Consider the following 27,461-nt stretch of genomic DNA (forward strand, 5'->3'; position numbering starts at 1 on the left):
GCTTTGTTGTCATGTTTGCTCTCCTTTTACAGTGTGACTCGCTAGATGGCGCTACAAGCCGGCTCCTGTGTTTTTCTTTCACGCCTGTCGTGTGGTGTTCATGCCCTCCGCAGACCGCTCTAAGTCCCGGAGCACACTGGATGCAAGGCTAATATTCACGCAGTGTACCGCGTGAGGTGGATCTAGCGTCACCCGGAGACACCGAGCAGAAGAAGAAGTTGCAGCCCGACCGGCGTGGTGTGGATCAGAGCAGAGAAGCGTGGAAGGAAGTTGTGTGTGTTTTTTTTTTAGGGACACTCTGGCTGCCACTTGCCCGATTTAAAGTCATGCGTTCGAGTCCTGCGCTCCTCCGCACACACCGCACGGTGAATGGACACGCGCGTGCACAATGATGAGCAGCGACATTTCCATGATGACGAGGAGATGTCTTCTCACTTACAAACCGTTCAGGTAAGCAAAAAGCCAATGAGCTCATTACGTGCAGCTGTTCCTTTTTTTAATTGTTGAAATTATGAGATGGGAAGAAATTATGAATTATATGACCAGTTATGGTTAGTCAAAGCTGCCAATTTGACTTATTGATTGATTTTTTTTATGTTGTCTGCTCCAAGAATGATTGCTCGTCTTCAATAAATACTTCTGCTGTTACCAGTAAACATTAATATCAGTATTAGTACTTAAGAGCATTTGTAAGAAAAAAAAAATCTAATTAGGAGCTCCTAAATCATCACAGGAGTTCAATGACTGTGTTTTTGTGGCCAGTGAATTCTGCCACACACAAAAAAAAAAAAAAAAAAAAGAGAACAGCTCACTCAGCACTTTGAATGAAAGATGCGAAATTACAAAAGTGGTTCACGTAGGTCCATCGGTGCAGTGTCAACATCTCACAGTGGACCTAATGTTTGACAGGAATCAAAATTCCCGACGCTTTTTTGTGTACGTTGTTTCTTCAGATGTGATGTTGACTTTGTTGCTGTCTTCTTCCCTTTAGGATTTTCGTGGCAGGGATTGGCTTCTTCAGTTTGTGCTTTCTAATGACTTCTCTCGGGGGCCAGTTCTCAGCCAAGCGACCCTCCGATTCCCCTTTCACCACACGGGCAGAAGGTAGGCCTGCAGTTCTACGCAAGTGTCTAGAATGTCTGTAGTCAAGCAACTTCATGCTGAGCTCTGCATGACGCTGCTTCCTTGATTGCTGCATAGCAGGCTGGCAGACTCCTTTGCTTTGTTCATCAAGAAGCCATCAAGTTCGGTTTTTGATCCATGCTAAGAAATAGGCGACGTGAGCCCAATCATTTTTAGTTCCAGAATGGAACTTGGTAGAAGAAAATCATGGAGGCAAGTTTGCCCAAGAAATTGTGTAACTCCAAGAATTGATTCGAAGAGCAATTTATTCATTTTGAGGAGCGGGTCAATTTCAGATGAATTTTCAAATTCACCTTTTTTGTCAAAATGAAAAGTGCCTCTACAAAGTTCTTTTTAGGATAATGCATGTTAATGTTTGAAAAAATAACATCATTAGAAATAAAGCAAATGCCACAAGGATTAAAAAAAAGACCCCGGCATAACCTGTTTTGACAATATTGTCTGAACTTCAACAGAGCTTGCGAGATAGACCTTTTCTCCGTCTCCATGGATACTGATACAATCCGCATCGGCACAGTCATGGAGAAAATCTTCCCATTAGAGGCAATGCTGGGACCTCGCCTGCACTTTTCTCCACAAGTGTTTTTTTCCCCAAAACTAATTAAAAGTCAAAAAAGATTAATCTTGCCAAGCTATTTATTATGCAGCGGCTCTTTTAACTTTTGTAGAAAATCTTCACAGGCATTGAATTGTGACTTCCAGGACCTTATTTAAATTTAAAGGTCTTGGTAAATAATGAATTTTTTTTTCCTCATAACAAAATAGATTTATAGCGTTTTAGCGAAACAACCATTCATATCGTATACCGATATTACCGCAGAGGATTGAAATAGGAAGTTGTATGTAAATTACATTCATCACAAGACCACACTCTCGTGTATCCCACTGACAAGTTACTGTTGGCAATCTACCCGAACATTAAAATTGTTATTGAGAGAGCAAAGTGTTATCTTTCCAAGCACGTCAGTGTTTCCGCTTTGTGCCTGTGCATATAAATGGCCACAGCATGAGCCAATTGGGAGAATGGCTGCTAGCTTCCCCCCAACACTGTCTCACCTTTTATCTGTGTCGGGCATGTTGTTGACATTGTGTAGAGCTCATGTGGCTGATAGCCGCTGGCAGGAAAAAACCTGTGAGCGACGCCTCAATCTATCACAGTCCATTTGTCTTCTATTGACCAAATAATTGCTATAATTTATTTCGCTGTTATCACTTGTGATGGTATAGTTGACTTGGCCATCCTTTTTTTTTTTTTTTTTGGTTTCCAGATACCATTCATGAGTTTACATGGCTGGGTGAATAATTGGTGCAATGTTACTTTTAAGTCCAGTAAGCAAAGGGAAGCTCCAGTGATGTGCACTTAGTCCTCTTACATAAAAACAATTCAAAGGTTCTTGCTCATTAATGAAGCCCCATATGCAGAGTTGTGAAAGTGTGGGCTGTAAACGACAGCAGAGCTGTCTGATTAATTTAGCGCCCGCACGCTATCGTCAGGGGAAGGATTGTTTGGCCTTTAGCTCATTAAAATCAGCCTGACTGCATGCCGTGGAAGATCACTCTATGTACGGAAAACCCTCACGTGTGCTTCACGTGTCAACGTGTAAACATATTGATAAACATGTCTTAGTAGCGCCGCATATACTTCCAGTATCTATTCAACCTGCAGAGCTCTGACTCATTTAAAACAATTTCTAATAATATGGAAAAAAAGCTAGCAGACTAGTTTAAGCAATAGAACCAAAGCCGAACGTTTCGGGCATCATTTTAGACCACGGAAATAACAGCACAGTGAAGTTGATACTGGCAGCGTCGTGTTTTTTTTTTTTTCTCTCTAATTCAAACTGGGGCCAAGGTTTAGACGGAGTAAATACGAACAGTTGTTGGCATGACGACTTTCAGACTTCTAAAAAGTACAAATTAAAACTAATTTGAATTAAAAAATAAAAACAATAATAATGTCAGTGAAAGGCTTCGAGGACATCTGAAATGTATTTGAGGTTAACGAGAGACACTTAAAATAATGACACGTGCGTGCTGACTCCTATTTAACACGAGTTTGAATTTGATTGGTTAATCCTGAACACAGTCACGTTCCCAGTTTGCTGTTGTGCACTCTTGTTATTCCAGTTGTTTATTTTTTACTTTGCCTTTTGAAAAAAAATGTGGTAAAAAAAAATCTATTGAGTTGCACAGTTCATAGGTCACAAAGGTGGAAAAAAATCTGAAATGATTTCTCATGCTTTTTTTTGTTTGCCATTTCACCAGTTGACCTTTTTTGCTCTATACCGTGCTTAGAAATCTCGTTTAGTTTGTAAGAGCGGGGATTGTCTCCCCTTTAAACCTTAACATGACTTCTTTTCAAAATGCATTGACGAATAGATCTCACATGAAGGCAAAATATTAGAAACACCTCACAGTATGTTACAGTTCGAAAGCCACCAAGCTTGCCGAGCTGTATCCCGTCCACTAATAAAACGAACGTATTTCTATTTCCTTTAATACGTCCCCATCAAAGTGCAAGCGACTAATGATGTGAAAAAGCAGAAGAGTGGCACCGGGATACATTTTCAACCAGAGTGGGAAGCATTAAAGACGTTTGATGTGAGCTATCTGAAAGGCTCCAGAGGTGTGCAGGTACTTTTGAAGACCACCTTCAGCATGTTCTTTTAACCTGAGGGTCTTAATGCAGCAAGACCCTGTGATACTTATCCAGGACACTAAAAGTATGTTAATGTGCCACTCTCAAACTTTTATTACTGGCGTACAAACCGAAGCTAATTTCTTTAGCAATAATATATTTCTAGGTTATTCAGGTTTTCTAGCAGCTCATTTACATATTACAAGATGTGATTAATCAACAATCATTTCCACCCAATAAATCAAAATTTTAACTATATATTAAATAAGTCTCCCGTTCCAAAACATGATTTATACTGAATCAGCCATTTATCAATAAATCACATTTCTTCTGTCATTATTTTTCTTTGGCATGGATTGATGACTCCTATTAATCAAAACCAAAAAAATACAATGTATTTCCAAGTATGTCTTTATTTTGTAACTGGATGATTTGAATATTTGTCATTTTGTAGTTTGATATCAAGCTATTTTTATACCTGGCTTAGCTATCGTCATCATAGACCAAATCAAGCTTGACGACTCCAAACTGCACAAACCTAATCTGCATTCATTCTTCCTTAATTTCACACTGAAAACAATTTGTTGGTTCAAATTTACACAGAGTATCAATGTAAGTTGTGCCACTTGTTTAAATGGTCTCACGAGGATACCGGTGGGAAATTAACAACCTAATTGCAATGGTTTCTCTAAATTAGCTGCAGAACAAAAGAAATCCAAAAGCTGCACTTTGTGTGGCACAAAATCTATTTGATAGTTTCAGGTTTTCATCAATTAAATCCATTTAATCGTCAATAACGGATGTCATTGCTGATTCTGACTCTCATACGTTTGTTTCAAGTGAAAGTGGGTCAGGAAATTCACGTCAAGTCCTGCTTGAGAAAATATTTGCAATCTTCGTCTGTGTATTTTGCATACATGCAAAAATTCTTTTTTGTTTTGCTATGGAAACAGGAAATACGCCTATGCAAAGGATCTTCATATTGTCCTGGTTTGGCACAATGTGAGCAGCGAGAGCATAAAAGAGAATGAAACCCCGTAATAACTCATATCCTCATTGTTTGCCGCGACACACTGCGCTGAAATGAGTTATATTTTAATAGCCTCGAGTTTTATCAGCCTAGCATTGTGTCTGGACTTTTTCTTTTTTTTTTATCTAACGAATCTTCCTCCGAGCACAAATTGACAATATGATTTTAATTCTGTCATGGAATCTAATAAAATGCAACCAAACAATAGTGCAGACTTATAACGGGAGACATCAGCGACTTTTGATCGAAGCTATTTAAATACTCGAGCTTGTTTCCATTTCCAAGCTGTCAGATAAAATAAGAAGGCGGAGTTGCACTGAGGTTCAGGGACAGTCATTCTCTGCTCTGATAGCTTTTCCATCCGGCACTGCCAGATCTCAATCAGCCTCCTCTGTAATGAATCTTTAAATTAGGAGTGAAAGCACAGGACGAGCTTTAGATTGTGTGTGTTCGGATGGTAACCTGATGAGATGGAGACTGGGAGAGGTATGGTGAAGAATAATGTTGAATACACTTTTGTATGAAACCGTGAAAAATAAATTGGCTTACTTTTGCGTGTAATTCCAATGTTGACCACAAGATGGTGGTCGTTTTACGCTGTGAGAATTTCAAAGAATGAGTGAAGACGGGATTTTGTTTTAATTCAGTGTCAAATTATAATCCTGTTTTTTATGCCTACAGAAAGTGACGAACGTAGGTTAATTTTATATACTGTATTTTCCGCGCTATAAGGCCCACCTAAAAACCTCCAATTTGATCAAAAGCCGACAGTGCCCCTTATAATCAGGTGCGCCTTATATATGGACCAATATTGAGCCAATACAGCAGGCGTGTCCAAAGTCCGGCCCGCAGGGCAAATGTATATATCTTATATATGGACAAAGTTTTAAAATGGGTGCGCCTTATAATCCGGTGCGCCTTATATATGGACAAAGTTTTAAAATGGGCCATTCATTGAAGGTGCGCCTTATAATCCGGTGCGCCTTATAATGCGGAAAATACGGTATTGTATATTGTAAGATGTAGGGGAAAAAAATGGACATTTGTTAGCTGTAAACACCGAGGCAGCTTGGCATAACAGAACATTTACAACTTGTATGATTATATTTGGCAGGAGGTCAGAATGTTGTGGCTGGTTGGTGTTGATGGCATATTTCCAGATTTTGCATACATCTCGGTTACCTTGGCAGCAGGCTGATCCGAGAACACACAGCAAGCCGCAGCGGTTTAATACGGGAACTCCTTTAATATTAATGGTGCTGTGGCACTGCCGCAAAGTCGTTAGATAAGATCAGCTACTGCTATTTAAAGTCTTTATTAACTGGCAGATGGCCAATCATACGCCGGCGATGCTACAAAAATCCAAACTGTTTTGAGTAAAGGAACACAATGTTTCCCAGGAGGCAAAAAAGGAACGAATGAACGGTGATCTAATGAACACTTGATTGCAACCATAAGGGTCTAAAAGAACGGTAGAAAGGGTGTTTGGTTTCAGTAATGGTGATTTATGAGAAGTATTACTGTGAAGAATTGTGAGTTCTCCTTCCCAGACTTTAGCCCAGAGGCTTTTAGATTTACTGCAGCACTGCAGCTCAGAGACCAACTTATAGCAAATATCTGGAATCCTTCTCGAGGAGCTCCAATATTTAAAGTTAGAGGAGCTACGCTCAGAAATAATTGAGCACAGCGTGGTCAAAGTACAGTATTGTCGATTTTTAGTGCAGCACTTGAGTCCTATTTGTATTCTTGACCCTTTTCCTGTTTGGATTCAGAGTGAATGTTAAAGCATTGCTACAAAGCTGTCTGAACAGAAATTCATCTTTCTATGGAAATGAAAAATTGTTGTCAGTGTTGAATTATTGAGAGGAGGTTCTCGCTCGGCCTATTTGACTGCATATATCCCAGCAATGATTTGAAAGGTGTAAGTAAAATATATCGACGCTCTCTCCAAAACACTTTTCGCTTACCGGCTCAACGACTCATAAAAGTTTTCTGACTGGATTTTTTTCCTCGACACTGTACACAAAGAAAAGGATTTTTATTTTATTTTTTGGTGCATATTCTGTTGACTGGAGATTTAAGGCGACTTTCCTCCGAGAGTAGTGGAAGTGTCAACTCAATGTTTTGCAAAGTCCATGTGTTGCCGTTGAAAGGTTAGAAACATCACGCACAATATTTTATACAATATTTTCTTAGATAGGAAAAACGTGCTTAGTTTCAAATTTTCTTTCCACTATGGGAAAACATGAAAAAAATCCGATAATTCCAGAAGGATGCACTAAGGTTATCCGCTTGGTCTAATTTGTGTTTTTTTGTTTGTTTTTTTTAGCTGCAAGGATGCTCACTCGCTTGCTTGTTGATGCTATCGGGTGTTAATTAGCGTTTGGAGCTTAGTGTGATCAAACAACAGCGCTGAGGTCGGACCTCAACACATCGCAATGCAGTCTTTCGACCTCATTGTGAGCTGCTGTAGGGCCAATAAATTGACAAGGTGTTTGCTAACAGCATTAGACCACCACTCGGGTCATTAATTATTTGAGTCCAGCAAGAAAGCAAAAGCGATACTGTCAGAATAAATTGCTGATTCTGCCTTTTCACTCCCTTCTGTGAGAACATTGACTCCCAGTCAGATGTTGATTTAGTAATGGAGGGGAAAAAATAAAGCTACACTATAATACAGTAGAGTAGATATAGAAATAAAATGGCATCGTGTGTTTTAGCTGCAGTAATTATCCAAGTAATTTTATTCATAATAATAATAGAATAATAATTATTATTATTTATTAAAATTAATTAATAATAGTACTAATTCTCATGGATTTAATTGTATTGATGTTGTTGTTTTTTTTAAAGGAAGACGCACATTATTTTTTGCTGATTTCCATTTCCCTGATTATTTTGCAAGCTGTCATTTTTCTCCTCTGCTTTTTTCTTAGTATTTGGTGGTCAAGAATCTCGAGGTGTGCTCAGGAAAATCAGTGACATGCTGGAAGTCATTCTGAAGCGGATAGACACTCTGTCTAGACTTGGTAACACCACTGAAAGCCACAAACTGGATGAACTTGCCTCCGTCCTTGACAGGTAAAGCTGGCACGTCTCAGCTGGACACGTTTTGTCTTATTGGAGCAAATATTTCCGCCGCCTTGGCACTTTTTAATGAGGCAGCTATTGGATGAGTTTAATCCCTAAGTACATCCCTCTTTGTCATTTTTGTCTTTTGTGAGTGAGACAAAACAAGTCGGGGTTCACCGCTATGTAGAGGTGAGCACAACACAAGCCAAAGCCAACAATAAGAGTATTGGTCTTTAACAAAGTGCTGGAGCTGCCAACCCAGATTTGAGTGTGGTTGCCACAGCAACGGACCTCTCATACTCAAATCTACTCGTGGGTTTGAGGAAAGGAGGATCCTTGCTCTTTATATACAGTACTCCCCATTTCCGCCCTGCTAAAATGTTTTCCGAGCTTTCTTCCATCCTTGCACTCAATTGCGTAATCACCTCTTGTTGGGAGTACATAGGAAAGTAGTAAAACATGTGACCTGAAATGAACTAAAAATGCACGGTTGCTTTTTTTAAAAAAAAATTAAGAATCCCACAGGGAATCATGAATTCCAAATTTTTTTTTGTCTCTCACACAGCAAACTCAGTGCAGCTCAGACTAGACTATTAATTCTTCGCAAAAGACTTTTTGAATTAGAATGAGTAGATTTCAAATGAACATTTAATTGGCACTTTAGAGACCAAATGATAAATGTTACAATAGCAAAGGGCTAGCAATTTGGCGGTTCTAATTTTCCGAATGATTATAATGCCAACCTCCATTTAATCTGACGAAGCCGGTTAATAAACGGCGACCTCCGAGACACAGCTGTTACGTTTCTACATTATCGCTTTTACGCGTGTATGTGTGTGTATTTTATTGTCTCTGTTCTGCTTTTTGTCTCCCCGTGAATGACTTTTCATTTTTTCCCTAATCTGTTGATCCAAAGGATAAAGGACAATGTTTTCCTATCACATCTTTCCGGAACAGTGAGGAGGAATAAAAGTTTAGGCTCGGCTCGAATGTAGTTATGCAAATGAGCTCGGCGCCCACAGAACCAAACGGAACCACCATTCCATTACTTTGAAGAGAATTTCAGAGAAGCCAAGCGAGAGAGCTCATTAAAAAGAACTCTTTAAAAGGAGAGGAGCCATGTTCAGACAATTTATAGCTTGTTGCAAAAAGCCTGTGAAAAAGAAAAAAAGGGACAGTCTGGTAACTAAGCACTTCTATAGTGTGTAAACTACCCGATAAGAAATTCTCCAAAACAAATTGCTAACAATTTTCTTTGTCTGGGTGAAAAGGTTTGTGGTATTTATGAAGACTTTAATACTCCCACTCTTCCACAGGTTAAAAATGTACAAGTTCATTTCATATTATCAAAGCCAAGATCCTCAAAAGCCAGTTCATCTTTTTGTGGAATTTAGCAGGATAATGAAAAATAATTGACGAATGAATATGGCGAACAAATTGGTTTGTAAGTATAATGGATTCCAGAATTATGCTTTTGAGATATCCAATTTAATATTGCAAATACACTCACCGTATGCATCAAGGCTTTTTCAGATCTATTTTCCGGTCCCAATAGAAAACCACAAAATTAAAAACAATTTATGTAATTTACTAAACAATTTTTTTTTTTAGAATCTGGAGACAGCAAGCTGTTTTTCTTCTTTCTTTTTAAACAAATCCATTTGTAGTACGAGGTCGGAAATGACTATGGAATAATATATGTGATTGTGTGTCCTAACTTGCGTGTGTCAGAATTCAGCCGATAGGTCTGGTGGAACGGATCCAGGCCATAGCCCAAAACATGTCGGACATGGCAGGCAGGGTGGAGCAGCTTCTACAGCGCAGTATGGCCAGCAAAAGAGGTGACATTGAAATTCAGACACACACACACACACTTGTCCCGCACATCTCTTGAAAGTGTCAAATAAAGCTATAGCCCTTGAGATGAATCCCACCCTTCTATTTCAAATCCTTGCAATTTGGAAAAGACTTTCTCTCTCTGCCCACACAAGCCAAGCTGTCAATTTCAAATGGTCTCCAATGCACAATTTATGAGTAACTTGCACTCGCTGGTTGAGCTCACAAAACATGACAAGTATTATTCACGACACATTGCCCATTCAAATAGCGAACCCTTCATTTATGTCACAAGTGGAAGCACTCGGGTGATTCGTGCAGCACAACACACCCAAGCAAGGATATTTAAATCACGATGATGAATGACCTCCGAGCTAATACGATGTGGCTCTGTCAGCGTTTTCATTAGCTGTCACTTTCAATTTCGACGTTAGCTACAAAGCAACATCACGTCTTTTTAATCCTCGCCGCTTTTTGCGACAACAGTCCAGTCTCGTTAATGTGTCATCATGTCTGACGACATTTAAATGAGCTTGATCCAAGTGCGGAAATGTTTTTTTTCCTCAAGTCACGCTTCTATCGTGCTAATAAGACTTTGTGACTGATGAGATGCTGGATGGGGTAGAAGCTGCAACTGCACCTCTAATTGGGCTCACCCGGGCCTTTGAGGAGCAGGATGGATGGAGATGGAAGGAGGTGTGGCGTGATAAAGACAGAGTGAGTTAAGTGAGAAGGGAAAAAAAAAAAGAGGACACTGCAAGGGATAATAAAAGCTGACATGGTCATTAAGCACATGAGCCATGTAAGGGCAATAACTTGCATGAGCTTGCCAGCTACTCATATTACCTCGTTTGTCTTTGTTGAAAAGGAAGAGGTCAAAATATTAGGTACTCCTATGGGAAATCCAGCCTTGGGAAAAAAAAAAAAATAATAATAATTACCTTAAAGCATTCAGTGCCATCGACGATTATAGACGTCAAAGATATGAACTGGGTTGGCAGTGAATGAGTTAATAAGAATTTGGGTCGAGTTAAGTATACATTCAAATTCAAGCCGGTTGGTTAAGCTAGTTAAGCTTAAGAGAGAAAGCAGTCCAGTTTCCTTCACTGGTTCTTCGCAAGAAGAACACGAATGCGTGACATCTGTCACACAAAATCCAAACTCCTGAACGCTGTGGGATAAAACAGTAACAGCGCTGAGCATCACTTAACAGATAAAAAACAAAAAAAACTTCTTCTCAGTCATTCATATGATGTTCGACTGGCATGCCACCAAAACGCTGAATAAAACGTGTTGGTGTCTTTCAGCTTTCAATGCGACTTCCCTCGCTTCTCGGTGTCATTGACATTAACCTCTGTCGAATATTTATCTCCATCTCCTTTCTTCTCTTAGCGCATTCCTTTCAGAGAACGAGGCACAGAAAGCTGGTAGAAAAATCAAAACATCCTTTGACGCCGTCTCAAACGAGGTCGAGGGATGTTCAGTGTGTGTGTGTGCGCCAGCTCTGTTAACCGCCCACTTTTCTTGTCTCCAGTTAAAGAAGGAACATTCGGACAGTGTGACATTCCTAAAGACCCTCATTACCCAGACTGCCCCGGCAAGATGGACGTAAGTGTAGATTCCCCAAACTATTTAAAATGATCTCACGAATAAATCCAAATATATTTCTCTGTGTGTGTTCCCAGTGGATGCGTGCCCGTTGGACCTCTGACCCGTGCTACGCCTTTTACGGAGTCGACGGCTCCGATTGCTCTTTTCTCATCTACCTGAGTGAGGTGGAGTGGTTCTGCCCCCCACTGGCCTGGAGGAACCAAACTGCGACACCCACCTTGAAACCACCACCCAGAAAACAAGTACGGAGCAAAAGCAGCAGACGTAGTGGGATGGTATTTATTACCCCTGCAAAGATCTTTGTCTTGAAAAGCATAAGCAATTGGGAACAGCGCTCCCAGTGTGAGAGCTGTCGGGGGGGGAATATTTCAAAATGTCAAGCCAAATGAAGTAGAGCGGAATACTAAACATAGAGCTGCTTCTCCTACCTTTGGACCTCAGCCTGTTTCTGCGGTATGCTTTTAACTTATTGAGGTCAGCCGAAGCATTTATCACTTGTTAAATCAATCCGTAGCTTTCATATATGATCGATAACATCCTGGCAGTGCTGAATATGCAGCACGCCATCTTTCCATTCTGACCAAATGATGCATTCAAGTGCAATGATTGCTAAAGGTCCAGCTCCCTGTTTAGCCTCTCTTCTCGCATGAATGTTTGTCGACTCCCCAGAGTATTGTGTCGCCCCCACAATGAATTTTGATGCGGAGTCAGTCTGCAGAGCCCACCGCTCTACTGTATTTGCCGGCTGAACTCACTTGGATGCATCCCTTGAGTGCTCTGCGTGTGGATTTGCTGTACACACCATGCTCTTCATAGTTAGCGTCATTGCGAGAGTGGAGGAGAGCTCCGCTGTATTTACATGTATTTATTGAGGCACCTCCAGAGGCACTAAAATATTTTATTTTTCGAAAGAAATCCAACGTAAAAGCGGTTTTAAAATGAAAATGTTGTTTGACAGTTCATAATGCATTAAATGAAATAAAAATCATTTAAATAAATAAAATATTTATATGTATTAAAAATAAATAAAACTATAACCAACTTTATTAGTGAAGACAGCACTTATGAGACAGCTGGAAAAAAGAAAACTGGTTCATGAAGCAAATTTGAAGCTTCATTTCCCCCACCACTATTCAATTTATTTATTGAGGCACCTTGGCCTCCAGAGGTACTAAAATGTTTTTTTTTCAAATGAGATCTAGCATAAAAGCCATTTTTAAAGTAAAAAAGAAAAATTTGATTGACAGTTCATAATGCATTAAATTAAATTAAAAAAGAAATAAAATATGAATATGTATTAAAAATGAATAAAACTATAACCAACTTTATTAGTGAAGACAACACTTATGACACAGCTGGAAAAAAAAAAAAAACTGGTTCATGAAGCAAATTTGAAGCTTCCTTTCCCCCACCACTTCAAATTCAGCTTGAAGAAATAAAATAATAGCATATGAAGAAAAAAAACAAAACTAATCAGTTCCACCACTAACAATGGCTCATTTCCTCCAGGCTGTTTTCCGGTTTGACACCGGCGCTCTGCTGGAGCAGGTGGGCACCGGGAAAGAGTCTTTAAACTTCATGAAGAGACGAATACGCAGGCTGGCAGCGCAGTGGGCTTCTGCTGCCCGACGGCTTGATGACAAGCTGCGGAGCCACTGGAGGGATGAGAAGCGGGTAAGCGTGGAGGAGAAAAAAAAAAAATGGGAATCTGCACTCAAGTGCTTCCACGAACAGATGACACGACACTTCAAGTGCCTCGTTTGGTTTCACTCAAGTGTCTTAATACTGTTCAAACAAACCACTGGGACAAGCGGTCCATAACTGCTTTGTGACTCTTTTACTTAATTGTATCAAGCATATTTTGGAGTGAGAGACTTGAGCCTTAGTTAAATTGTTTCAATCATTTATTTATTTTTTAAATTGGCTCACTTTTCTTGATAGCATTGTAGCGGTCGAGTAATTGAAGGTCCAGCCCACTTTTGTTTTGTTGTAATAGTGTTTGAAGAGTGTTTTTAGTGTGAAAGTGGGCACTTACATGAAACAATTTGCAATCAGGAATCATGATGGAGTGCGTGATTGTTCAGATCAAGAATCTCAGCTTGAACTTTTCTAGTGTGGAATTTTTTTGATCCTTTTGTTAGGATGGATTTTCCTCTTGTGTTTATTCTCACGTCAGCGGTTGTCAGTAGTGCCCTGGGATTGACTAGCGATCAATACAAAGTGGCCAAAGTCAAATTAAATGAACAAAAAGAGGAAAAATCGTAAAGCCCCAGTTTTCTTTTTTTTTTTGTAATAACGGTAAAAAAAAATTGACTTTTTTCTTTCCCTGGCTCCCGCTTGACCATTCCTCTGAATACAGATTCTCGTCCACGTGGGATTTCTGACAGAGGAGTCCGGCGATGTTTTCAGCCCCAAAGTGCTGAAAGGGGGTCCGCTGGGTGAGATGGTGCAGTGGGCCGACATCCTCACCGCTCTCTATGTGCTTGGACATGACCTCAAGATCTCCGTTTCTGTCAAGGAGCTCCACGGGTAAGTACACACACACGTATTTATGTTCATTAAGGAAGCAATTTGTAATGAGGTCGTTGGGGTCGTTCCCTCCTCAAAGATGGAAACGTACAATTGTCTGGAAATATTTTGATTCAGTAACTTCATTAGCACTGATTGTGAATTTAGGGAGAATTTTCCAAAACCGCCTGTGTAATTCTGTGAACCATGTGACCACACCTCCCTCCCCCCACCTTTTTGTTTCAACCCAGCATCCCTATCGACCAGCCCGCCACTGCCTTCGAGTCTAAAATGATGTGCTGCTTTTTCTGCAGTTGGAAAATAATTTTCCGCGGGTGTTTATTAAACAATTGGTGACAGCGTGGATCGTTAACTCGGTCTCACACATTGTTTACTCAAAGAAAATGATTCGGTGTTCTCTCAAAGCAATCAACAGCACAATCGCGGTGCTATTTCGCATCTTTTTTTTTTTTGATCACCTTTGTTCCCACATGCCACGCCGGTGTTGATAATTCCGACTTTCTGTATTTTTTTCCCCCGGAGGGCTTGACAGCATCACTGCAGTTTATGCACCTCCTCTCTGCCGCAGCTCAGCGACTCCAGAGTGATAACAGGCTTGTCGCTTGTCACCAGACGCACACACACGCACGACACCTCTTCCGAGTAAACTGGCATTTCTTGAGTTTCATCTTCAAAATCTAAAACCTGATCCGTTGTCACTCTCACCGAATTCACACAATTCACAATTTCTCCACCTTTGGGAAAAGGCCCGTGTGCAATATTTGATTTTGTGTGGGCGGTGAGAAGTCGATGCAGACAGGCTGATGATAATGTGCGCTTGTTAGCGAGCAAACTATCCAGTACTGTGGAGAAGAGCCCATGGCGTTAATGAGTTTGTGCTGCCCTTTGAGCTTAAATATCAGGCTGGGAAGAAAAGGTGCTTTGATAAGGGCAGAGTCAGGAGATCCGTGAGGTGGGGGGGGAAAGCTGGCCTCACCATTATTTACCTCACTAATTGATGTCATGATGTATTGACTCGGGGCAGGGGTAACTCATTTGGGAGCGAGATGGTGACAATTCTTCAGAATTGCAAACCATTGCTTTGCTTGTTTTTATCCTATTTTTTTTTTTAGATTGACATTAAAGTGGCAATATGTGTTTACACAAAATGACTCCTGTAGTTAAAAAAAAAAAAGCTGCGTTATCGATGCCTGACGCCACGTGGCGTGATAAATAATGGAAGTGGGCCATTTGAACCGTGCAGCCGGAAAGGAAATGCCGAAGAAACGGTTAGGGTTGTTAAATCGTAACTGCTGGTGTGTGTGTGTGTATGTGTGTGTCAGCAGATTCTGCTTTGGAGATACACAGTGGAGAGCTTGTTAGTAAATGTACATTTCTAGATGCAGGCTGCATGGCATTGCTCCGGAGTTGATATTCATCAGGAAATAAAATGTGCAGCCTAAGGGAAAACGTAATGGGGAGGCTGAAATTGAAGCCAAATGGATTTGTCAACCTCTTTGGGATGCAGCGTCCGTTTAGATATCAGAGGCTCGAATGATACGAGTCGGACTCAAGTTTCTGATTTTATGACTCGGCTAAAATGAAAGTCTGGACAATATGACTGTGTATCTTTTTAATAAGTATGTTTTTGTTTGTGAGCATCCGCCATATTTGTCAACTTGCCTTTTTTTTTTGTTATGTACTTTAAAGGATATATTTTGAAATGATCATAAGCAACATTTCCAAATCCATTTCCCCATGACTGTTATTGAGTAATATGTATACTTATCTCTCAATTTCATATTCTTGCTCGCCCACTTGCTATTAAATTGACTTATGTGGGTTTGCTCCCACGGAGTCCCTTGGGCTTGGATCTATTTACATCTACTCTTAGCTTTCCCACTCAAGTTTTAAGAAGAGGCTCAAAATGGCAGCTCGTATATTAAAATTCCTTGATATGAATTTTTTTTTTTTTTTTATTCAAGCCCAGAATTTCTGAGGAAGACTGGCCACATTTCCACGACTCTGTCTTTAGCTCGAAAAGTCAATTGTTTTCCTTTTATCTGCTTTTGACATATCCTATTGATTAATAATGTTGATCCCGGTAGAGAAACATCAATTTCCCCCCTTTATGGCAGCACCTAATTTTTCTCAGCCTCTCAAATGAATATCAAATTGTCACTTTGTCAGTAACCACCGGCACATTTACCACATGATTGATTGAATAGAAACCTCTATTGCGCAATATTGAATAGACTTGATCAATTTGACGCCTGTGATTTAGGCAGATGGTTGAAATTCCTTTAAGAGTTCTTTACTCAGCTTCCGTGCAGGGAGTGGCTGTTTGTCCATCTATATTTGTATCAGGGTGATTGATTGGGAACCGTTCCAGGCTGCAGTTTGCATTTCACCCAATTCGTCGGCGGTGATCGGCTCCTGCTCTCCGCAACCCTGAAGAGTAGAAGTCCCATAGAAAATAGATGAATAGATCCTGCTTTCTTTGCCTCGGTGCACTATTTCGGAAGAAGCCTCTCAGTAACTCAGAGTGGTGATGATGACATCATTGCTGTTTGGTCTGTAGCTGCAGAGCAAGAATAGCTGATTAATGTGAAACAAGTTCCCATGTGGACATGTAATGTGTTCATCCAGAGATAATCTGAAGACAATCCCCGTCACCTCACAGGAGCTACTTTTAATAGAATCTCATCTTCTTCTTTTCTGTGGTTGACATCAACTTCACCTCATGCTTTTGTATCCTCTTCTTCACTTGTGAGTGCTGCTTTGCATTTTGCCTATGGCTTTTCAATTATTATTCCGCGGGCTCCTCGAAGGTATCAGGAGTGGTCACACGTTCTCAAGTGTGTGATAGTGTCACAGTAACTAAGGATTTATTTTTAGAAATATCAGTGTGTCAAACGCATGGGTAATCAGTCGGCTTGTCGGGTTGGGCCAGAGACAATGAGGTGTCAAATCAGAAAGGTCGATAAATGATGATCCTCGTTATAGCGGCAGTCTCGGGTTGGTGGCCGGTGCGTATGTGCTCACCTTGCAGGATTCTGATTTATTTACCTCCGTTTTTATGTTTTATGATTGGAACCAAAAGCTGCAGCAATCTTGTGAGAACTCTTGTATGAAACCAAACTCTGTCCTAACCAAAAAAAACTGTAGATGGCAATTTACCTCCCTTTTTTTTGTTTTAGCTTTGGCTACAAAATATTTCTTGATGTATTTATTTATTATAACTATTTGTTTACTATACATATTTATTTATTATAAGTATTTATTTATTTATTCATATAAAACGCGCTCTAATTTGTCGTGACTTATTCTGCTGTATGAAGGGCAACAGGTGGACAAACATTTATTCTACCATCGCTGTGTATCGACATTTTTCCCTCTTAAAGAAAGCCCAATTTGTTTTTGAGAGCACTTTGTCACTGAGACCCGACATTTAAATCCATCTCAACGTCAAAAACATCATTCGCGTCTTTACCTCGTGAATTTTTCTACCTAACAAAACGAGGTATTCATACGCAATGCTTCTTAAAAGAGAGAGAAAAATGAAATATGGCGAGAATACAAATGACTTGCTGACTGTGCATTGCAGTCAACTCACCCGGCCTCCTCTCTAAAATTTGATTTCTCACCCCGATGATTTAATACGGACATATATAGAATCTCTCTAACCTTAACCGAGCGCATATTGTCACCTAATGGATAACATTTACGCACCTCATTCATCATTATATAATACATAAGTCGAGGCCGTCACAAGTTTCTGATTTCACAGCATTCATCTTAACATTATTATCTTTACATTATTAACTTTTATTTTTTATTTTTATTTGATTTAATTATTTATTTTATTTTTTATTATTATTTTATTTTGTATTATTATCTTAACATTATTATTATTATCTTATGTGTCTTGACATGTGGAGAAATTGACAATAAAGCAGACTTTGAACTTTGAACACAGTAAAACAGCTTATAGAATTTTTTTTATACAATTCTACACTAATTTCATCATTTGAGGTCTCACTATGGGGGGGAAATAGATGTTAGTGTATACACACTAACAACTCTTCATCGCACTATAATCCTTTTACTATCACATTTGCGTATATCCAATTACACCTCTAGCAGCATCAGTGGATCTCTTCGGGGCAACGTCACGTAACATTTCAATCTTATTTCCTGGAATACATGTGCTCTTACATTAGTGCTGCTCAGCTATGAGCAACATGTTAAGATAATTGGTCATCGCTGAAGTCAATGGCTTATATGTATTTGAAAAGGGGGCGTGTCTTCTAGGGTTATATAGCAGCGCACAAATGCTGCTGGTGTGACTGGCACTTTACTAGCCTAAGTGCAGAAATCCATTTGGGTCTACCTTGTGATCGACGAAAGTGCAACTTAAAGTGCCATTAGCTGACACATTCCTGTTATTCGCGTCATTTAGTGTCGACAACCACCTGCCACCAAGTTGCACCCATCGCTGTGTGCGAATAATGAGCGACCGTCATGCTGAGTGTATTCGTTACTAGGTGAAATGTGGCATGACGACTTTGCTGAGGAAATTTGGTTTTCAACCACCCAGCGTGTTATTTGGGACTGGTCGAGCTTTGCGTGCATGCAGAAGTAGCTTTGTGTCTGATTAGATGCTCTTCAGATGATATAAATTATAGACCGCTCAAGTAGGTCATGGAGAAATTCAGGTGCTACATCTTTGTCATACCTATTGTATAATTAATCCATCATGCATTGTGTATGTAGTGCGTATTGGACTTGCCAAGGAGTTTTTCTCACCATGTCTTTTCGCCAACTTTTTCTTTGTCCCGTAATATGCTCTACAATTCTATTATTAACGCATTTGGATTTTCTTGGGCAGATTCCAATATTTGGAGGAATAGAATTCCGATAATGGACTAATAAGCTGATTAATTAAAAAAAAAATGTAATCAATAAAATAAAAATTTTCAACAGTTATAGCAATAAAGAGATGAATTACTGGCAGAATATTTAACTATTTTACAAATTTCACATAATATATAATATTAATAATATTATTATATAATTTAATATAAATTTAATATGAAGTTTAATTATAGTAAATATTCTCAATTATCGACTTGAAATAAGCAAATTTGTGTCACATGGCATTTAGTTTAACCTTAGAAGACATCTGTGTGCAACCAAGTGACATTCATGCCTTGTTATATTGCTGCAGTGCACATTCAAGATTCAAGATTTTTTATTCGCATGCAAACAAAACACTGTCACAACATTTTGCATGATGTGACAAGCACCATGAAGGCGTCGTGACAAACGCGTCGAGCAGAAATAATACTTGAAAGCAGTCATTCCGTTGTTCCGTCAAAGATGTGCTGTCGGTGTTGCACAGATAATATGTGTGTGTGTGTTCTTATGAGATCCAAAACCAAGCTGTGTGGACAAATTGGCTGACTCCCCTATTGCGAGTCTTGCTCGCTGTGTTTGTACGCTTCAATAGCTTCACTATCATCTTCCTGAGAGTACTGACATGCTTCACAAAGCAATTGAGTTCTTTTTTATTTTTTTTTAATTTTTTACTCTTTGAACACACTGCCTGTGTCTGGATCTATACATCACCCAGGATGATTTCCTACTCGCACGCACACACACACACTTTCCTTCAAAGTAAAAAAAAAAAAGACCATGTATAATAAGACAACACAATCAACTTCAATATTGATATCCTGTGTGCAGGCTTTTGGGAGTCCCTCCAGGGAGAGGAAGCTGCCCTCTGACCGGCCCTCTGCCCTTTGACCTCATCTACACAGACTACCACGGCCTCCAGCAGATGAAGCAGCACATGGGGCTGTCACTAAAAAAGCACAAGTTAGTGTTTTGCGCTTCCTACCTGTGTTGTTTAATAACATTTACCCATACTGGGTAAATTGATGTTGCTTATTGATCACACTGTGGGATTAATTACGGAGCTTCTTGCTCATTATGAGTCAGATACTTTGCAGGTATCAGCAAATCTAAATTAAAAATAATAATCTAAAATATTTTTGGGTGAAATGGAAAAAAATGAAAATGCAAGCAATCTAAAATGTCACACAGAGAGTGAGATACTATTTGTTAATTGCTACTGTAAGTTACATTCTCTCTAGAGGCCCAACACTGATTATGGCTGTGGGCAGTGCGCTGATAAATCTTCTTAAATTGGATTACATCAATTGATTTTAGGCTTCCCTGTGTGATCATTTTGTGTTTACTGCTGATCTCGCTGGCTCTTATAGCCCATTTAAAATGAAATGCACAATTAGATTTCAGTACTTCAAATAGTGGTAATTGAAAATGCCTTGAAAAATAGTTTTTTTTTCTTCTTTCTTTATGTGAGCAGTCAAAAGGCAGTTGGGTGCAAGGCTTATGCTTTTCAATATAATAAGCATTATGAAATGACTCATTTTCTGGTGGATGGACTGCTATTGTAACTGGTTACTATGGCAACACAGGTTTTTTTTTAATGCTTTTGTCAATCATATTAGAATGACTTTCATTGATCCAAGCTATACACAAAAAAATTGTTATCAATATTTGATTTTAAAAATAAAATTTTAAAAATCCGATGAAGCAAAAATTGTAAAGGCTTTCTTGCCCGTTTCAGTCCTGGCTTCTGTTTTTCAGAAATATATTTAATTAAAAGTGCAACCTGTCTGCAATTAACCTCGAAATAAAAACGAATCTGTAATTAAGTCAACAAAGTGACTACTTTACTACTTTAATTACCGACCTCATTGCTCCAAATGTCTCGGATAGGCAGACTGATGCACACACAAATCAAAATACTGAAGCATTTCCTGTTTTGAGTTGTACTGATGGAAAAAAAAAAACATAAGTATGACAGCATTTATTTATAGTCATCAATTTATCAAGCATCTGAAATTCTTATTATAACTCCACTTCATATTTTCTCCCCCTCTAGGTGCCACATCCGTGTGATTGACACTTTTGGCACGGAGCCGGCTTACAACCACGAGGAATATGCCACTCTGCATGGTTACAGAACCAACTGGGGCTACTGGAACCTGAACAGCCAACAGTACATGACCATGTTCCGTATGTGGATATCTTAATGTGATTACTCACACTCATCCACAAATACTTCAAGGTGTGCACATCTGCAGTCCGTTGTGAGTTGTCGCTATGCTACGAGCTGAGCTGGAGGGCGTCCACAGAACAGCTGCCTCTGCGCCTATGCGTCGAGCCGCCAACTGTGGCCAGCAGTTCCCCGTCCACACTCGCACTGACTCATGCACACGCATGCCAAAACAAAATTAAAATCTGTTTTACCGACGGGAACGAGCATAATAATCAATCAGTCGATTAAGTGTTCATTAAGGATTCTGTTCAGTTTTTATCTTCACTCTGTTTGCTAGTTACGCCTGCTTCCTAGTGTCAAGATAGATAGGTGTCAAACTCAAGGGGTCAGATTTGGCCCCGTCGTTTCATTTTATGTGGCCCACAAAGGACTTCAGTTTTCTTGGTAAAATATTAAAATTGGCTTCATTTTTAATAACATTTATACATTGCAAGCATTTTTCAATCTCCATTTTAAAATTAAAAAATATATATTTTTTACCGGCTTGTAATTTCAGAACGATACAATCATCCATCAATTTTGTCGTAGTAATATTAGTTTTGTGCTCCAGCCTAAATGGTGTCGTTTCTCCTGTTACAGCTCACACCCCAGATAATTCTTTTATGGGATTTGTGGCGGAGGAATTAAATGATACTGCAAGACTGAACATCCAGAAAAGCAAAGTGAACAACATGGCTGTCGTCTATGGCAAAGAAGTCAGTATGTGGAAGGTAAAAAAAAAAGTTCTTATAGTCATATCATTTCTGAGTAATTTGTTGATAAGAAGTTTTGCTAGTTGTTCCGCTTGGAACGTGCCGTAAAACTCTGAAACTGCAAGAACATTTAATTCATTTATTTCGGAGTCACTTCTTTGAAAGTTCTTTTGAAGTAAGCCACATTCTCTCCAGAATCCTCTTTGTTCAACTGCAGCTCTTTTTTTCTTTACAGTTTGAAAGTTAAAATTCCAAAGGGCGATTTGTCTTTCTTCTCACTAATGACTATTTTTTTTTTTTTCTTCCTCACTTGTATCATGACCACCGACGCTCGTAGCTTCACGTAAGTAAACGAAGCTTATAGACACCTCTTTAAATCAACGTGAATTAATGCTCGCTGTAATTCCCTCTCATTTATTATTCATCCCCTTTTTGACATTTTTGTTTGGTGTGCTGTGAGATTTTTCAAATGTAAAATAGATGCCTTTGCTGACTAAAGACTGGGAGACATTGCCTCAAGTGCGCCCCCCCCCTCATATATTTTCTCAGTCTTGTGTGGAGTTACATTCATATGACATTTATAAATGATCTATAACTTGAAGACACAGTAAATCATTCATAACATTCTTCAGAATCACTTTTCAACCCAGAATGCATTTTAGTCATTCTTGTCCGCATAGCTCGACAATTATCTACGTCAGTTGAACTTCGATTTAACTCGCGCAATCCATCAAAGCCTTTTGCTCTCAAGCACACCTTTTGGGTATTTGGCTCGACTTTTATATTTTGATCTGTCGTCCTGTTGGGAGAGTTTAACTTCTCGCAGCAGAGAGGCAAAGTGCAAAGCTTTGGAGACAAAAGTATTGGGACAGACTATTTAATGAATTAATCACTTAATTGTTCTCTACAAGAAAATATTTTCAGGTTTTCAGGAACAGACTGTGTCACAAAGTAGCATACATATAAGCATGGATGAATTGGAAACAAATGGAATAAATAAATGAAGTCATACATCTTATGACTTAAAAGGGTAAGGAAACATTCCTGTCCATCCTGCATCGCCATATGGAGATCCATGGGACGGTGTACTATGAAACACAGCGTCCCCCAGAGGTGCCCGCCTTTGTGAAGAACCACGGCCTTCTCCCTCAGCAGGAACTGCAGCAGCTGCTTCGGAAGGCTAAGGTGAAACTTTGAAATGAAAATCAAGTGAATGCATTGCGTATGGCTTCTTGACTCATCTTTTTTTTCTTTCTCTCTCTCTCTGCTATTCATTTCCCCTTAAAAGCTGTTCATTGGATTCGGCTTCCCATATGAAGGTCCCGCTCCTTTGGAAGCCATCGCCAATGGCTGCATCTTTCTGCAGCCCAAGTTTAGCCCTCCTCACAGTTCTCTCAACCATGAGTTCTTCAGAGGGAAGCCCACCTCCAGGGAGGTATGCACACCTTCATGCTCTCGGCTCGAAACATAAAACACCGTTTTTTCTTTTAACAAAACACATTACAGCGAGGTAATGATTTTTATTTTATTTTTCGTACTGTTTCATCATTGATAGGCCACTGTCCTTCTTTCAGGTGTCTTCTCAGCATCCCTATGCAGAGCAGTACATCGGCAAGCCGCACGTCATTACAGTGGACTTTAATAACTCCGAAGAGTTCGACGCAGCCATCCGTGACATCGTAAAGAGTAACGTACGTTTGCAAACTCACCCCTTGCTCATGCAACCCATCTGTGACCCTCACGTGTTATTATCTTCGACTGTACTAATCGCACTTATATCTTGAGAAAATGAGAAATTGATTCTCTTCTTCATGTTTGACCTACTTTGAAGCCGGTAACAGAGAGCTCTTCATTGCGTCATAAGAAAATATAAAAAAAATGTTTTGCTGGCTGACATCTTGGCATGGCTGATTGCTTGACAGCATTTCTACATGAAAATTATAATACATCAGTCTGGAGTTCAGTTAGAAAGATGGGCTTCCCCCCCCCCCCCCCCCTAGTAGAATAAAGTGTAATTGCACATCCACCACAGTAGGTGGCAGCGGTGCTCTAATTTGTCAGAGCGTTTCCAACGAATTAGACTTACAACACAGATATGATACAATTTATAGTTGCAGCAAAGAGTTCAGGCTGTGCAAAATATTTTCTTCTCTCTTTCACAAAAAATCCGAAAATAACGAGCTCGTTGACCCAACTTGAGCCGTTGTCTCTACGAACTCCCACGGGAAATATCAGGCTAACTGCGTAATTGCTTCACCAGCTCCATCGCCTAATTGCTGCGACTAAAGCCTTTGAGAGTACCATAACAACAGGTCAAAGGGCTGGACAACCAAATAACCGCCTGGACTTCATTAAAACAACTCGATAAATGTCACTGCAACAGCAACCCCGATAAATCATGTCGCTATACGAAGTTATGAGCCGCAAGATATAATGAGTTTGCATAATAAGATGTTTGTACTTGTTATCAACAAATAACTGAAGGTTGTGAGTTTTTGCCAATGTGACTAAAATATTGTTTTATAATTTAATTGAAATCTTTGTCAGTGACCTACAGAGTGTGATCGTAACAACTTCAGTGATTTCCAGTAAACATTAATTCAATTCCGTTTAAAGTTGTGCTATTTTGAACAAAACATAGTGTTTACTGCATTTAATTAACTGGAGTCAAGAACTTTCGTAGCCACATGACCACAATTATATCCAACACTTTGCGGCACTCATTTAAATGCCAGTTTGTTTGTTTTTTTATTTCATTTATTTTCTGTATTTATAGACATTCTCATTACCAATATTTCTTTTGCCTGATTAGATGCTTAAGCCACCATGAGAGCAATTTAAATCAAACTGTGTTCTAATAGGATAAGTGGAGCCACCCCAACTATAATTTTTATAATATTTTGGGGACTTTTCAACACACTTTCACTTCTGAGCTGGTGTGAGCATTACAAAGAAATAATTAAAAAGTAAAAAGGCCAAACTTTTGATCCTGTTCAATTTCCAAAGATCCAAAGCCAGACCCAGAATGACTCAGGAGCCCCATCACTTTAATCTATGTTTTTGACATATTGATGAAGTCATCACTAAAATAATGAAATCAATTTTCAACGCTGTCCCCCCGTGATGTATTAGGTCATTGATTTTAATGTGAAGCGCATGGAACGATATAAGCCATTCACAATTACGCTAATGAATATGTCAGTGTTGATTAACTACCTTGCTCAGTGACAGTAATTACATTGGCTTAGTTTTGTAGAAAAACAAGTGTTCTTTCATCTGTGTTTGCAGGTGGAGCCATTTTTGCCGTACGAGTACACTTGTGAGGGCATGCTGGAAAGAGTCCATGCCTATATTCAGAACCAGGTGGGTCCAGATACGCAAAATGCAAAAAATAAAAAAAGTGACTGTCCAGAAAAGTCAACGCCCTCTTTGGATATTGTTCCAAAAAAGACACGATAGCATTTTATCTCAAAATTGCATGAAATTTTCAATCTTCTATTCTTGTAATTCCTAATTTCTAATTCCTGATCATTCAGTCAACACTTTTTTTTTGGTATCTGATTAAATAAATGGCTATTTAAAAGAAAATATTTAAATTGGATACAATTTTATTTTTGCATTGAAGCAATGGATTTTAAATAGACAAATTAGCATTTTATCTCAAAATTGCATGAAAGTTTCAAATTTCTATTCTTGTAATTCCTAATTTCTAATTCCTGATCATTCAGTCAACACTGGTTTTTTTTTGTGTCTGATTAAATGAATGGCTATTTAAAAAAAAAAAAAAAAAATCATATTGGATACAATTTTATTTTTGCATTGAAGCAATGGATTGGACAATTTCCTCAACATTTCTACATGTTAGTAGTTTAAATAATTAAAAAAACATCTACCCATTTTTGTTTTAAGTAAGGTAGAGCAAGATTGGAAGACTAGTTATTGCCTGGAGGTGCCGGAGACGCTTTAATAAACGGCTCTTGAGGCCAGAGGGACATGTCAGAGAAATGTTATTACCTGAGTCTTATGAATAGCTGGAGCTGGAAGGAGGGAATCTAATCCTGGCTCTCAAAGGAGCATGATTCATCTTTAATTCTCATTTGTTGTTGGCTGGAATAACCACATCGGAAAATTTGACAAGCATTTGTCAGCTATATCAAGCACCTTTTGTATTGTCATGGTCGTTTTGTTCTTTCTCCTATGGGTTGCCCAGATGCTATTCAACCTGCTCATTTGAATATGCAAATTGTAATCACTCAGTCGTGGAATTTATTTTCACCGGCAGGTCAATGTGTTGGCACTGTAACGGCTGATCAGAGTTATTTGGTGTGCACCTGTAGGATTTTTGCTCTCCTGAAGCTTCGTTTCCTCCAGTAAACGCTTCGAGGATATGGCAAGGCAGCCCACTGGCTCCTTTCATGTTGCTGCCCAACTCCAGCCTCCTAACTTGGGCGTCCAACGTCACCTCGTACACATCCTGGCCCCCCCTGGGTGCCCTGCAGCTCTTGGCTTCGTTGCAGGGAGAGTCGTGTGTGAAGGCCTGCCAGGATGCGGGCTTAATCTGTGAACCTGCCTTGTATCGCTTCATCAACATTAAGGAAGCCTTTAATGCGTAAGATGTGTGGATTTTTACTCGATCCTATGTTTTGCAGAAAAATATGACTATGATCTAAAATCAAGAATGTTGAAGCATTGCAGCAGAAAGGACACTATAATTTTGATTTTTTTTTCCGTTTAATTATAATAAATTTTTTAATTCATTTATTTTTTTTAGTTTTTGAAAAATTGCTTCTTTCAGTTTAGCTTTTATTGGTTTGGAATGGAGCATTTTTCAAGTGCAAGATTTAAAAAAAAAAAAAAAAAAAGTCACACTGTATTGTGTGATTAACTACAATTCACAAAAGACGATCAACCTTCAAATTCCAAAATAAATGCATTTAAAATCTAGCGTGACAGTTCATGAATGAAATAACTGACAAAGGACATTTTCACAATAATTAGAGCTAGCTTTAAAAATGTAAAATGTAGTTTCAGTCAATCATGCTTTTTTTTTCCCCCACTCTTTTTTTATTTCATTGTTTTCTTCTTTCAAATCTATTCTTTGTTTTTTCTAGTCTTTTTATTGAGTATAACCTTGCACCTGATAAACGGCAACACTGTATTTTCCCCGTTGGACGTTTTTCCATCTGTCTTCATAAACTACATCAAAAACCATGTCGTACTACCTTTAGATTTTTCCATCAGATTGAAAAAAAAATAATAATTTCCATTTTCCTCAAATACACTGTGTCCTCTACCTTTTGTCTTCAAGGCTGGACTTCCAATGTGCAGGACTGGAGTCGGAGATGAATCACCTCTTTCCCGCCTTCTCAGCAGAACATGCAGAATGTAGCCTGCAGCAAGACCCGCTGCTGTTCAGCTGTGCAGGTGCCAGCATTAAATACCAACGCCTTTGTCCCTGTAGAGACTATCGAGATGGCCAGGTGGCCTTGTGTAGAGACTGTTTGTGACTGGCGACACCTGCTTCAGTTATCCCAGGAGATTCTCTCCGACTGGGTAACTTGTGGTCTTGCTCAAACGTTTTGACATGAGCCACCTTGAAAAAAATCCTTTACAATCTGGATGGAGAAGAAAAAAAAAAAAACCTCAGGGACTTGCATGATTGTACTTTATATTTGTCGGGCTTTGAGTCTCAGTCGAAAGGTTTACGTGTGTGCTTTAGGACCATATGAAAGTTATTGATCGTAAATGTCTGTGAGCTTACAAATGAATTTCCATGCAAGT

At 39.2% G+C, this 27,461-nt stretch overlaps 1 protein-coding gene across 1 annotated transcript; it reads left to right on the plus strand.

Annotated features, from left to right (window-relative positions):
- Positions 1 to 27,461, plus strand: LOC119125311 (alpha-1,6-mannosylglycoprotein 6-beta-N-acetylglucosaminyltransferase B). Its single transcript, XM_037255652.1, has 18 exons — positions 1 to 450; positions 992 to 1,104; positions 7,748 to 7,892; positions 9,615 to 9,724; positions 11,254 to 11,327; positions 11,405 to 11,572; positions 12,840 to 13,004; positions 13,690 to 13,859; positions 19,587 to 19,718; positions 20,812 to 20,945; positions 21,568 to 21,698; positions 22,018 to 22,023; positions 22,710 to 22,865; positions 22,969 to 23,115; positions 23,255 to 23,371; positions 24,969 to 25,043; positions 26,018 to 26,289; positions 26,989 to 27,461. The coding sequence occupies exons 1-18, from the start codon at positions 389 to 391 to the stop codon at positions 27,185 to 27,187; spliced, it is 2,376 nt and encodes a 791-aa protein (XP_037111547.1). The 5' UTR covers positions 1 to 388; the 3' UTR covers positions 27,188 to 27,461.

The sequence above is a fragment of the Syngnathus acus genome, chromosome 8, assembly GCF_901709675.1.
Source record: "Syngnathus acus chromosome 8, fSynAcu1.2, whole genome shotgun sequence".
Classification (NCBI taxonomy): Eukaryota; Metazoa; Chordata; class Actinopteri; order Syngnathiformes; family Syngnathidae; genus Syngnathus; species Syngnathus acus.